General features: G+C 41.0%; 2 protein-coding genes across 2 annotated transcripts; one reads left to right on the forward strand and one right to left on the reverse strand.

Annotated features, from left to right (window-relative positions):
• Nucleotides 1-964: 964 nt before the first annotated feature.
• abhd8a (abhydrolase domain containing 8a) lies at nt 965-2,765 on the reverse strand (the record flags this gene model as incomplete). Its single annotated transcript, XM_079230225.1, has 4 exons — nt 965-1,165; nt 1,279-1,495; nt 1,664-1,834; nt 1,948-2,765. The coding sequence occupies 4 exons, from the start codon at nt 2,763-2,765 to the stop codon at nt 965-967; spliced, it is 1,407 nt and encodes a 468-aa protein (XP_079086351.1).
• A 5,825-nt stretch (nt 2,766-8,590) lies between these two features.
• LOC306747220 (DET1- and DDB1-associated protein 1-like) lies at nt 8,591-11,661 on the forward strand. Its single transcript, XM_079230250.1, has 5 exons — nt 8,591-8,738; nt 8,977-9,057; nt 9,168-9,219; nt 9,354-9,415; nt 9,551-11,661. The coding sequence occupies exons 1-5, from the start codon at nt 8,730-8,732 to the stop codon at nt 9,653-9,655; spliced, it is 309 nt and encodes a 102-aa protein (XP_079086376.1). The 5' UTR covers nt 8,591-8,729; the 3' UTR covers nt 9,656-11,661.
• The last annotated feature ends 586 nt before the right edge of the window (nt 11,662-12,247 follow it).

Genomic DNA, 12,247 nt, shown 5'->3' on the forward strand with positions numbered 1-12,247 from the left:
AACATCTGTTTTTGCAACCAGTTCACATAAATCTCTCATTAAATATTACTTAATTTCCATGCAGCTGTGAATTGATAAATTGGTAACATTGTGCTTAACATAGACACACATAGTCTTTTGGATTTAGATTTTATATTAGAGTTCAATATATGGAAAATATATTGCTGTAATTTGGAAATAGATGAGCCAAATGTTATTGACAAGAGCCGTGATTGTGAGATTGTGAGATTGACAGTTATATATATATTTTTTGTTCATGATGCAATTTTTATATGCATGTGGTGAAACTATGAATTACATTTTGCATGTGTATCGGTATATATTTAATGTCTTTAACGCATGTCCCAGTGTTATCCAGTCAGTATTTGATAATGCACTATTATTATCAACACTTGAGTTGTTACTATGAGCTGTCCTTCACTTTACTGGCAAATCAGCAATCAGATCTGTAATTCCTCAATTCCCAACACATCATTATACCAGTTTTCCACTGAAAGCAGATGTAAGATGGGCCCAACAATATGTTTATAAACATTTTGTAAAGGCTGAACAGAAGCTCTGCAGTACTACAGAACATTTAAAGTGAGGGAATTCACACACCAATTCATGGATTGTATCCTTTTTGCATCTTGCAGTAGTCAGATACATTTCATTTATCTTATAAATGGACATCGTCCTCCAGGTATTGTGTCATTTTGCCACAATGTAGCAACAAACTGGTATCAAAAAGCAAAGCGAAACTGACTGTGTATTTGCATCAATTCCTCTCATCTGTATGTTCATTCCATCATTCTCTTGTCGGCACTATGCCTAAGTCCTGCTTTATCTTGGAGCACCAGTGGCCATCTGCATCCTTAAGATGTGGCCCTGTTTATAACAGCTCTCAGCCTGGTAGAAGCCTCAAGAACACAAGCCACAAAAGGCCTTCTGCTTGGTTGTGTAATAAAACTCGACTCCTCGTCGGTTATTTGTCCATAGGCTTATTGATTTTCAGTGTGTGGAGAGAGTCACTGAGAGCTGTGTCTGTCTTGATGCTGTCTTTTCTGGACATGTCAGGCTCCCATAGAAAGAACTCATGGAGGAGGGTGTTGACGGTGTCAGGGCACTCCATCATGACCATATGACTTCCCTCCTCAATGACTTTTAGGAATGCAAACAGAAGGATCTAGAAAGGGAGCCAAAATGGAGGCAAAACATTACAACAGGTAACACTACAGAGCAAACACGGAAATTCACATGATAAACCAGCACTCATTCCCATATGAATATGCACTTCACCTCTGCCATGCGCTGGTCCTCATCCATGGGCACAAACTTGTCACACATGCCATGAACCAGAAGGATAGGCGCAGTGAGCTCGGCGTGGTAGACCTCATCCCCCTCAGGCCAGTACTGCCCACTCATCATGGCTCGCAGGACAAAAGGAGACACGTTGAAGGCATTGCCCTGCTTCAACAGCTGCTTTTCTTTGGCACCCTGACGGGCAAATCCGGCCCTGAAGGTCAGGAAAAATAGAGGAAGTTCATTTTTAGGTCGTTCTATGTAATCTTTCAAATGTTATAACATCAAAAAGTAATGCGGTTTGGTCATCGATGAGATTAGTTACTGGGGTGTGCCATTGTCTCTGGTGCCAGTTTTGGCCTCATACAAATGCAGATCTTACTTGAGGAAGCTCCAGGCCAGACAAGGTGACAGACAGTGAAGGACACATGACGGCAGCTGGAAGATGGAACATAGGCTGGGCTCCAGAGCTGTGGGACCCCCTCCATTGATCATCACCACCTTATGGACTAGATCAGGATATTCGTGTGCCAGGAAGGTGCAAAATGACACCCTGGAAGAGATACAATGAGATTGGTACAGTATGTTAACAGCAGCATGTTAATCTCTTCTAGATAGATCAATATAGTGAATTATTTATTACAAAAGTATGCCACAAATCCTCACCCATATGAGTGGCCAATGAGAATGTTGCGTTTACGGGCATATCTCTTAAAGATGGCACGAAGGTCCTCTGCAAGAGCATAAAATGTATAAGCTGCTGCTATCTGTGGGGCAGTGCTGGCTCCATGCCCTGCCAGGTCGGGCGCGATGACCTCATAGCCCAGCCGAGAGAAGAAGTCCAGTTGGCTGCTCCAAATATCCAGAGAACCACCCACACCGTGCACGAAGAACAGTGCTACGTCCGAGTGGGTCCCTTTGCAACTTGAGATCACTCTCTTTGAGTCGATTTGCACCGTGCGCTTGGGCTTGTGACGGCGCCGGCGAGGAGGTGGAGCAGGTTTCTGTCCGCCAAGAGGTGGGGGAACTGGAGGAGGAACAGGGTTGGGGTCTGGAGAAGAGGGCATTTCTTTGTAGTCAGCCAGCTCCACCTCTACAGTGCTGCAAGGCTCCAGATCCCCATCCTGACACTGCAGGATCTCAGAGTGCAAAACATCACCGAGATTCTCAATCACCAGCTGGCCGTTGCGGTAGACAGTGATCTTCCTTTTGCAGTGGACACTGCTGCCGGTAATGCTCTCGTTATAATCCTCAGGAGAGCCGTCATGATCACCGCCGTCCTTCTTTTCCTTGCTTGCAACTTGCTCTTCTGTTACTACTGGCTGACGCTCAGGGATGATGTGCCGCACTCGCAGGACTCTTCCAGGTTTCACCTCCACAAACTCAAAACTGTCAGAGGGTTCTGTTGACTCCAGTGGCAAGACCAGACTGGCACCCTTCCCAGTCAGGCAACATAGTATCCCTTCAGTGATACTGGTCAGCATGATGCTTCCCTGCGTAAACAACATCACACAGACACAACAAAGCAGATTATTATGCAGATGCTTCATTTGAGATAAATAAATAAAGATTATTTAGGTTAATGAAAAGGACAAAAGGGAAAAATAGACAATGTGTAGGAAGCGTGTTACCCTCCTCCAGCTTTTCACAACTGATTTATCACAGTTTAAACATATGCATAAATATGTTTTCAGATGTATTTCCTGTTGGAGTGTTTGAGAATGTCAACAGCTCAACAGGAAGACATTGGGTCCCAGCTTGGTTCCTACACAAGCTGTTCCCTAGCAACGCAGTTACAATGAAACGGTCTTCTTCATCCTCTCATTAGATCACTGCCAGCGTCAAGTGAAATGAAACACAGTAAGAGCAAGGACCGTCTCAAATGAATGGACTCAACACTGCTTTGCAAATTCCAAATACCGTAGTCTGTGTAAGTGCAGCTTCAACAGCCTTTGCAGAGCTCGACTAACACACTCACCTGGGGGACAAAGCAGCATTCAAGGATTCCAACATCAAAACAACACTTGTGCTCTACTACAGTTTCAATGTCAGTAACGACAGGGTCACAACCTGCCGACTCAGACGTTTGCTATTAATAACCCCTCCTTTTCACATGGTCAGAAGCAGGATATATATAAATAGAAAACACCAGTCAAACATGGACTGTGTCCATGTTTGTGAACTGTATGTCTCATAACAGAATGATGGCAGGTTTCCAAACTCTACTGCTTCCAATGGAGATGAGTGGAAAACTATTTTTGTTTTTCCTGCCCAGGACCCGTCACAGCTAAACTGCATTTTGGCAGTTGTGCAAGTAAAGCATCATTAGTCTTCATTTTTCATACATAACCTACACGGACTGGTTATCTCTAGGAAACAGAGTGGGATGATTTACATAATGTATATATAGAAGCCTGAGGTTTCCTTGTATCCTGGCTAAAACAGAGGAAAACAGAGCACAGTCACTGCACATTATAGGGCATATTTCACATTACTGCTCATAGCAAATCATAAGACATGTCATTTAAATCATGGTTCCAGTCTTCCCTCTGAATATAATGAATAAGAATGCATAACATCTAGGCCTCTTCAGATAATAAATACTTTAATCGGGTGAATATATACTCATAATAAAACAACAGTATTGTAATGCTTGCTGCTTCAGATGTCTGGCACAACAGTGAGAGGAATATAGAGCTGGTTTCCCAAGCCCATCTGCACAGGAAGGTTCATGTGTGCATGTGTCTGTGCGTGTGTGTGTGTGTGGTGTTGTTGTTGGCGGCAGGGTGGTCTGAAGGTCAGAACATCACCTTGGACCACCTTGGGACCAAGTGAATGTTGACTGAGAGGCCTGTCTTTTCACAAACATTCAAAAGAATCATTGATGTATCAATTCTGCATTGTGTCCTCATTATGATCCATTTATCCATGCATCAATTCATCCATATAAATTACATTATAAAGCCATTCTACCCTTTTATTATGAACTAATCAGTCTTGCTACATCATCATGAGGTACAGACTGTCCACTGAGGAAATTCCTAACTGGTGGTCACTCATGATAATGGTGCGTATTTTGACAATGTAGCAGGACATCACCTGACCATGTTTAACAATGCCACTACACCTCATTAACACAAAACTACATGAGTACTGACAAACAGCCCCGTCATCCAAAACAGGGGTTCTCCTCCTGACCGATACCTATCGTTTTCTCAGATCCACAAACCCTATAACGTCAAAGAAGCTGAAGGTTACTCATTCATGATTTGTATTTGTCTGCATTGCAGAAAATGTAGGTTGATATGTCTGCCAAGTCTTACATTAACACACATTTGGTACGCAGTGTGCTGCTCTATTTCCACAACACACGGTCAATGGCACACTCTTACATGATATCTGCACATTTAATGCCTATATTATATTAATAATTATATTCATATTTTCTGTTTAAAAAGCCAAATGCATCAATGTCCTTTAGCTTAACTTCTTCTACAAGCCTATGAAATACATATATCAAGCCAATACATAAAGCCAGAAACAGCAGTAGGTATATTTCAATAGTTTGACAAACCATTGTGTATTGTTTGTTGGCCATTCACAATAATTAATACATGCCCATTGTGGCATCACAAATAAAAAATATAAAAAATCCAGTGGCAGTCTGCTGAAGAGGGTAATAATTGCTGCATGCATATTATTGATAGGTCTATTATTGTCGCTCTGTCACAGAGCAAATGCATGCAATCCTGGTGCAGCTGTTTATTGATGTTGATGAGCATACACATGATCTAAATAGACAACATAATGCAATATAATTGATTCCTTACCTGCAGAATTACTGGTGATTTAGGGTGAATAGAATTCTGCACCGAAAGATGAGGGCCGACGAAACTGAACTGAAAAAACGTTGCATTTGGTGCAACAATTTGTTTACGCTAGAGATGCTGCAACGTAATAAACGCTTCTTATTGGCCTCATTAGACAATCACAGAACACGACGGGGCTTGAATTGATGATAACGCATGAATCCATTAAAGTGTGGCGACTGCATCTCAATAAGAAACTCATAACGATAACAAACGATGTTGTTCTCCATCAGCATCCACTGCGCACTCAGACCAGACTCTTCCCAGCCCTGCCACCCTTGAATCCGCAGCAGTCTTTGGGCATTTAGGCTGTGAGTGACAGTGAGGAGGGCGAATAGAAAACAGCTGAACACTGAGAGGGGGCCAATGGGAGAGAGTTGTTTCCTTGTTGCCAAGGCTGACAGAATAGCAAAATGCGTGCGTGCGGGTGTATGTATGTGCGTGCGTTTAGCTATTTATCTACATAGGCGAACACATGACCGCGACCAGGTCTGCATGTGTGATCCAACATGTTAAACTCTACACCTGGGTTCAAATCGTCTTCTGCATCAAAATAAACTGACACCTGAAAACGTGTCCTGGCAGTTGCTGCGTCACTGAAGGGAGAAATTACCTTTAGGATTAAGATGCGCTGCGTCCTTCTGTTCTCTTTGAACTCACATCATTACATTGGTCCGAGTGGGACAGGCCTGTGCCTGTCACGGAGTTACCAGCTGTGACGTTTATGGGGCGGGGAGCCTGAGCAAACAACGTTGTTATTGTTTAGTAATCGATGTAAATAACGAGACCTACTTTATGTTTATGGGGGGGGCAATAACTAAACTATGATTTACTTTTTTGTAGAAACTATAGGGTTTTGGGAGCAGTGGTGCACTGATTGAGATTTAATTCTGACATTACTCAAGTGAGTCTCATTGCTTCTCATGCAGTAAGCTATCAGGCTCTATACAAATCCTATTGTTTACCTAGTGTAGTATTCCCCGTCTGCCAGACACTATATTCTCAAACCATGCCCGTTAAAGCAAGAGCCTTTGTCCTGGCCAATAAACCGTTTTATTTGTAAAACGTGGGTTGTGTGTCGATCGGTAAACTGCTCGAGAGTTTAACCTGAAAAACCCTACTGAGGGCATCAGGATACCCTCGTCCAGCAACAAACCTTTCAATTGGCTGAAAGGTCTGAGCCAATCATCTTGCTTCATATTTGTCCGCAGAAGGCAGCCTGTGACATTCACCGGTCCCATGTCTGCGTCAACTGTATGAATATCTAAAGATGAACATCATACGGTCGTCTCTTTCCCGACTGAGTGGACTCCGCAGTTCCACCAGGTACCACAGTTTGGGTACTTTCATGCTCGTCGAACAGCAAAACCAACGTTTGTTTACGATGCTAACACCAGCAAGCTAGCTTAGCGGTTTGTTAGCTGCATGGCTACTTAATCATGCAAGTAATTGAAGTCAGGTGATGACTAATTCGAGTATAACCGAGTAATAGCTAATCAAGTTCTTATCAACATATCATGGCCAACGGTATTGCTTTGCATCTGTAGGAAGTAGTTGCTGCAATTGTTACATTTTCACCAATCTGAGTTAACGTGGTAGTTCAAATGTGCTTTCTATCTGTACATGTACATTTCATCATTGTGTCTATAATGGACACTGGGGCATGGGATCCGTGCATGAGACCACTCCACACATACGTAGTAGCACCATACACTACAATGTATTTTAATTGTGGCGTCATGCTGATATTAAAGAATACTATTTGTTTATAACGTTTCATAACGTCTGTGATCTGTCAACAGCATCCTTGCAGGGAATCTCACAGTAACTGGCAACTCTCACCTTAGATTGTTCAGCAACTGGATTGTGCCCAGAGCAGCTGCAGCACCTCAGATTTCCAGATGTGGGCCACTTTCTTCACGAGCTGAGGGTTTAGGAGTGTTCCAACAGCTTCCGTGGCATTACCAGCAGGTGCGGACAAGGAAGAGAGGCACAGAGTATCAGCCCAAGAACATCAAACGCAAGAGGACCCACGGCTGGATCAAGAGGCTCAGCTCCCAAGGTGGCATCGAAGTGATTCTGCGCCGCATGTTAAAGGGACGGAAATCACTCTCGCACTGAAGGACCTTGTTGGAAAACCTTCAAGACTTTCAGAAAACGGACATTGGTTCAGAAATGCTGCCATTGCTCAGGGTGCTCGGCAAACGTTGTGTGATGGGTTAACTAGTGATACTGGGTATAGGTTGGGTTTGGCTTTCCTGCATTAATAATGGGAAGGAGGGTGAAAACTGGCCTTCAACAAACAAGTTGCATTTGCCTTTGGTAAAAAGAAGCCTCGTCGTTTCACCTTGTTATTTTTTATCCATAAAGGTGTGATCATATTATTATTATTAAATGTTGTCAGATGTATGGATTATTTTTTTGCTTGTGTGAAGTTATTTGATTCAACGACAAAATGTGTCTTTAAAGATCAGTGTCATCTTAGTTGTTCTCAAAGTAAAACAATAAATATATAATAAAAACCACCCCTGCAGAAGTTAAATGTACTTGCATTTGTGTTTTATATATAGTCGGTGTACAAAGTTTTTTTTTTAATATTTCCCTCAGCAGACACATTCTGGCCATCTATACTTTTAGTGACAACATTGTAGGTTTATTCAACTGAAGTCAGTATACAGAAAGAGTTACTTGCTGGGGGGAAGTATGTCTTTCAGAGAGCGGGTCCTTGTGGTCCTCTCTTAAATCAGGCAGAGTGACCCAGAATTCCCTAAGTGGCATTTCATTTTACAGCCAAAATATTGTTGAAAATGAGAAGCTGTGACAGCTAAAAATCTGATGAGAATAGAAATATAAGCAACAATGCATCCTTACATGCCAGAATAACACAGTAACGAAAATATTTTGGATTCCCACTTTAACAGAATTTTCTATTTTTTGAAAATTGCAAGTCGGGTTGTTTTGCTATGGTTCAGCTTCTATTATTAAATCAGTATTTTTTACCAACACCCGTCCATCTGCTCAACTCATAGCTGCGAGAAGCAACAGCATGTAGAGAGATAAATACATAATGAACATGGAGGGCATGCTGTGTAGAAAGTACTTGTGTTGTTTTTTATCAGATCGTCATGCCATTACCACCCGCTCGCATTGGGGGATTGGTTTGTTACATAATCAATTTCTAGCCAATCAGCCAGCCTCGTCACGCATCTACCACCATTCGACCAATGAGGTGCGTTGAATCTCCTAAAGTAACCGCCCACGAGAAGACTAAACAACAAAGATGGAGTTGTGAACTAGTAGCAAGTTAGCTTCCAAAGGACGTTCAATTTCTGTTTTTGTGTAATTGCCGTACACAGAGCGGAAGTAACCAGCTGAATGAAGGGGAGTGATGCGATCATATCCAAGTCATACACAGTTGAGGTGTTGTAGGAGTCGCAAGAAGCTGTCGAGCGCGTAAACATACCGGTGTCTTGGCGGCGACAAAGACAACAAGGCTTAACGTCAGTGGCTACCTCGGTGAGCTAAGTAACGTCTGCTCCTTTTCACTGTCAACGAGCGAAGAGCGCGACTCGGACAGAAATGGAGAAGGTAACGTTTGTTTCACAGCTTGTTCTTTTCTTAGTGTTAACGTAAACATGAGGTTGGTTCTCGTCGTCCTCAATAGACATGCTGCTTAACTGCGTTGTGGAAAGCAGGATGCACTGTAAACACTCTTGTCACGTTACGTGTGAGGGGCAAACGGTTCTCTGCTACCTGGCTTTGGTAACGTCTGCTGGTCTCACCACCCGGAAGTGTTTTTGTTCACATGCTTATGTTCTGCTCACAGTCAGATTTCCTGAAAGGACTACCAGTCTACAACAAAAACAACTTCAGCAGGTTCCACGCAGACTCTCTATGTAAAGCATCAGTGAGTCATCTTTTTGTATTCCCCTAAATTGCTGTTGTCAGTGTTTTTGTATTCATAAAACTCTTACGTGTCTGAGATCAATCTAACCAACATGGAACTATTTGTTTCAGAACCGTCGGCCATCTGTGTATCTTCCAACAAGGGAATATCCATCAGAGCAGAGTAAGTGCATTGATTTATGAATATGCTTACACTACAGCCCACTTTCTGTCTAAGGGATCGGCTGATTCTAACTACACTCTAATTTGAATGTTCTGTCTCTTGATATAATCAGGGGTTGTGTTTTCTCTCCTCAGTCATAGTCACAGAAAAGACAAACATCCTATTGCGATATCTTCATCAACAATGGGACAAAAAGGTAAAGGTTTTTAAACATAGTTCATGTAATTTAGGAGAACGTTGGTGCTAATTCTATTTTTTGTATGACCATAGAAATCCTGTGTTATGTGGTCGGGGTTTGTTACAATTTATTTTCTTCTTCTTACTTTATCAGAATTCAGCTAAGAAACGAGAACAGGAGCAAGGAGAAGTGGAGAACATGGCGCCTCCACGGAAAGTTGCCAGAACAGACAGTCGGGAGCAGAATGAGGATTCGTGAACGTCTGTGCTGTTGATGCACACCCAGCAGAGACTGACCAATACAAACAAAATGCAAACCCAGATGCAGATTATATGTTTGCAAACCCAAGCCTTGACACTGAAGCACACGGGAATTGATACATTTCAGACTATAGCTGGCATGATATTAATCTAAAAAACATTGGTCTTAATGTTTTACTTCAGAATTCCTTTTCAACCAAAATCTTTTTTGCTCAGTTTATTTACTACTTTCACCCAGCATTTCCTTTTTGTTCTAAGACACCTCTGCCTCAAATGTCAGTGTTTGTGGTTTAAACATAACACCTACCTCCTTATTCCTCATTCCCCCTGCTTTTCCTTCACTAAAACTCACACAGTTTTCTTTTAATTGGGTAGCTCCTTTGGGGAGGGTTTACAGCTGTAGTTATTCATAGCTTCTCTGAGATATGCACATATTATATGAAATGTAAGTGGTTAAGTGGCATGCCATCTGTTGTTGCTCCTACTCCATAAGAATGTTTTTGTTTTGAACCACATAAGGACAGTGGTCTATACAATGTTATTTTGGCTTATCTTTTATGTGATTAATGGTATTGTGTTTGTTGCTTAGATTTAATCAGCCATTCAGGGTTTGTTATGGACGTGTGCTGAAAGTAATGTTCTTGGTTTCTCTTGGTGAATAATGATTTATGGCCTTAAATGGAAGTAAGTGTGTTTTTAATGATGTCTTAGAGTGAACCCCTTGGTTTACATTGTTGTTTCAGGTGACGAAGTGAACCACAAGTCAGTTGAATGGATGTTAGCGTGTCTAGAAAGACATATTCAAGCCAATGGAGTCATACTGAAGGATGCAAACTGTTTTTGTACAATAAGACCTGCAGATTGTGTAGCCATGTTCGAAGTTTGATGCTCAGTAGTTTGAGATCACCACTTTATAAGCAGTGTGTGTATCTTTGTAATTACAACGTTTGCACAATATTTTATGGATGAGCTGAGGACTGCAGATATAACTGCATTTAAAATGTATCTGTACTGCTGTGGAGGCAACTTGTAAGGACTGCTGTTAATCCTTGTTATAAATGTGCCATTCACATTTACTTTCATAGGTTTCACATTTGAGTGGTATTGAGGAAATGTGTGTTTGGATTTACAAGGACAGCAGGACTAAATAAAAAGCTCAAAAAATAGATTAAGTTTTGTATATTTGGACAGTATGTATATTGTGATTGTTCTGACCCTTTTATCAGGTGACAAGACAATGACTCACTCTGATTTGTGTCTTCACCAGGTTAGCCATATTGTTGTTTTGTTTAGACAATTTGTTCTTGACATTGGAGGGTTACAAGCCAGATTTCAGTACATTTTGCTTCATTTTCTTTGCACCTTTAGAAACCTCACTTTTTGCGCATCTATAAAGAGTAATCTGCTGCAAATTGTGTTTACAACATTTCAATGTTTGTCACGATGGAAAGTTGAGTCTATTAATGTACATTTGTACTTTTGTTACATTTAGCTGTCAGACGGTTTACAGAGTATATGCGCAGGTTGACTGCTTATGTAATTAGAATACACAAGTTTCTCATGTATGAGTTTAAAACAGAAACATGCAGTTGTATTTTCTTGGCTCTATAGAAGAGTGTGCAAACTCTACTTTTGTCAAACGGTTTGTATTCTATCACCTAATTCAGTTTGGAATGTGTTCATTGTTAAAGGCTTTGCTTTTGAATTTATGCATAAATGTATTGTCAATCTCAGATCTCATTCTTATAAAGATTACGCTATGGCATACAGTAAAGGCTTAAAGTTAACAGCAACATGTTTTGTGTGGAAGTGAAGAAAACATCCTTCTTACAACATGTATTGGAGGTTATTGAGTAAATGCTGTAAAAATCAAATTGGAAATTATCTTCTGGCAAAGATGCCCTTTGTATGTGCATATTTATATAAGAGTGGGTTTGTTCTGTTGTCGGTGTTATTTTCCTTTATAATCTAGTTTACATTTCCTCTTTCTAATAACCAATAATCAACCCGGAGAATGTCTCCTATCCAGTATTTTGACGGAAAACATAATCAGCCAATGCTTCTCTTGATGGGTGTTTATTCAAGTGGGATTTATTTGCATCATAGAAGTACATTCACTAATTTATGTAGTAAAATAATTCATAGAAAATAAAAGTTAAGAAAAATAGATTTTTTTTTTATGGTCACAGTGAATATAATTTGACCTATTGCGGAAGAATACGATGGCTTCGGAAGTGCTTCACAACTGAAAAGACATGATGGACATGTAATGCATGCACACAACGCAACATGCATTTAACACAGGCATAACAATGAGAAACAAACCTGGAACGGGAAGCTGCTGTTCATGTCCTTTGATAAAAGGGCTCATTGATCATCAGGTGCTGGCTTTTGAAAAAATATCCCTCACATCAACATCATCTGTTCTGGTGCTGTTGAAAACCAGGCAGTCATGCAGTATTTTAACCTTAATTAAATGTCACTGAAGCCCCATTCAAGGAGTTACTCACTGTACACGTTTTACATGGAAGCTAGATAAGCAAGCCTTAACAGATACAGTATAATACTTTGTGCAAAGTAAGTTGCATCA

The sequence above is a fragment of the Taurulus bubalis genome (genome assembly GCF_910589615.1).
Source record: "Taurulus bubalis genome assembly, chromosome: 1".
Taxonomy (NCBI): Eukaryota; Metazoa; Chordata; class Actinopteri; order Perciformes; family Cottidae; genus Taurulus; species Taurulus bubalis.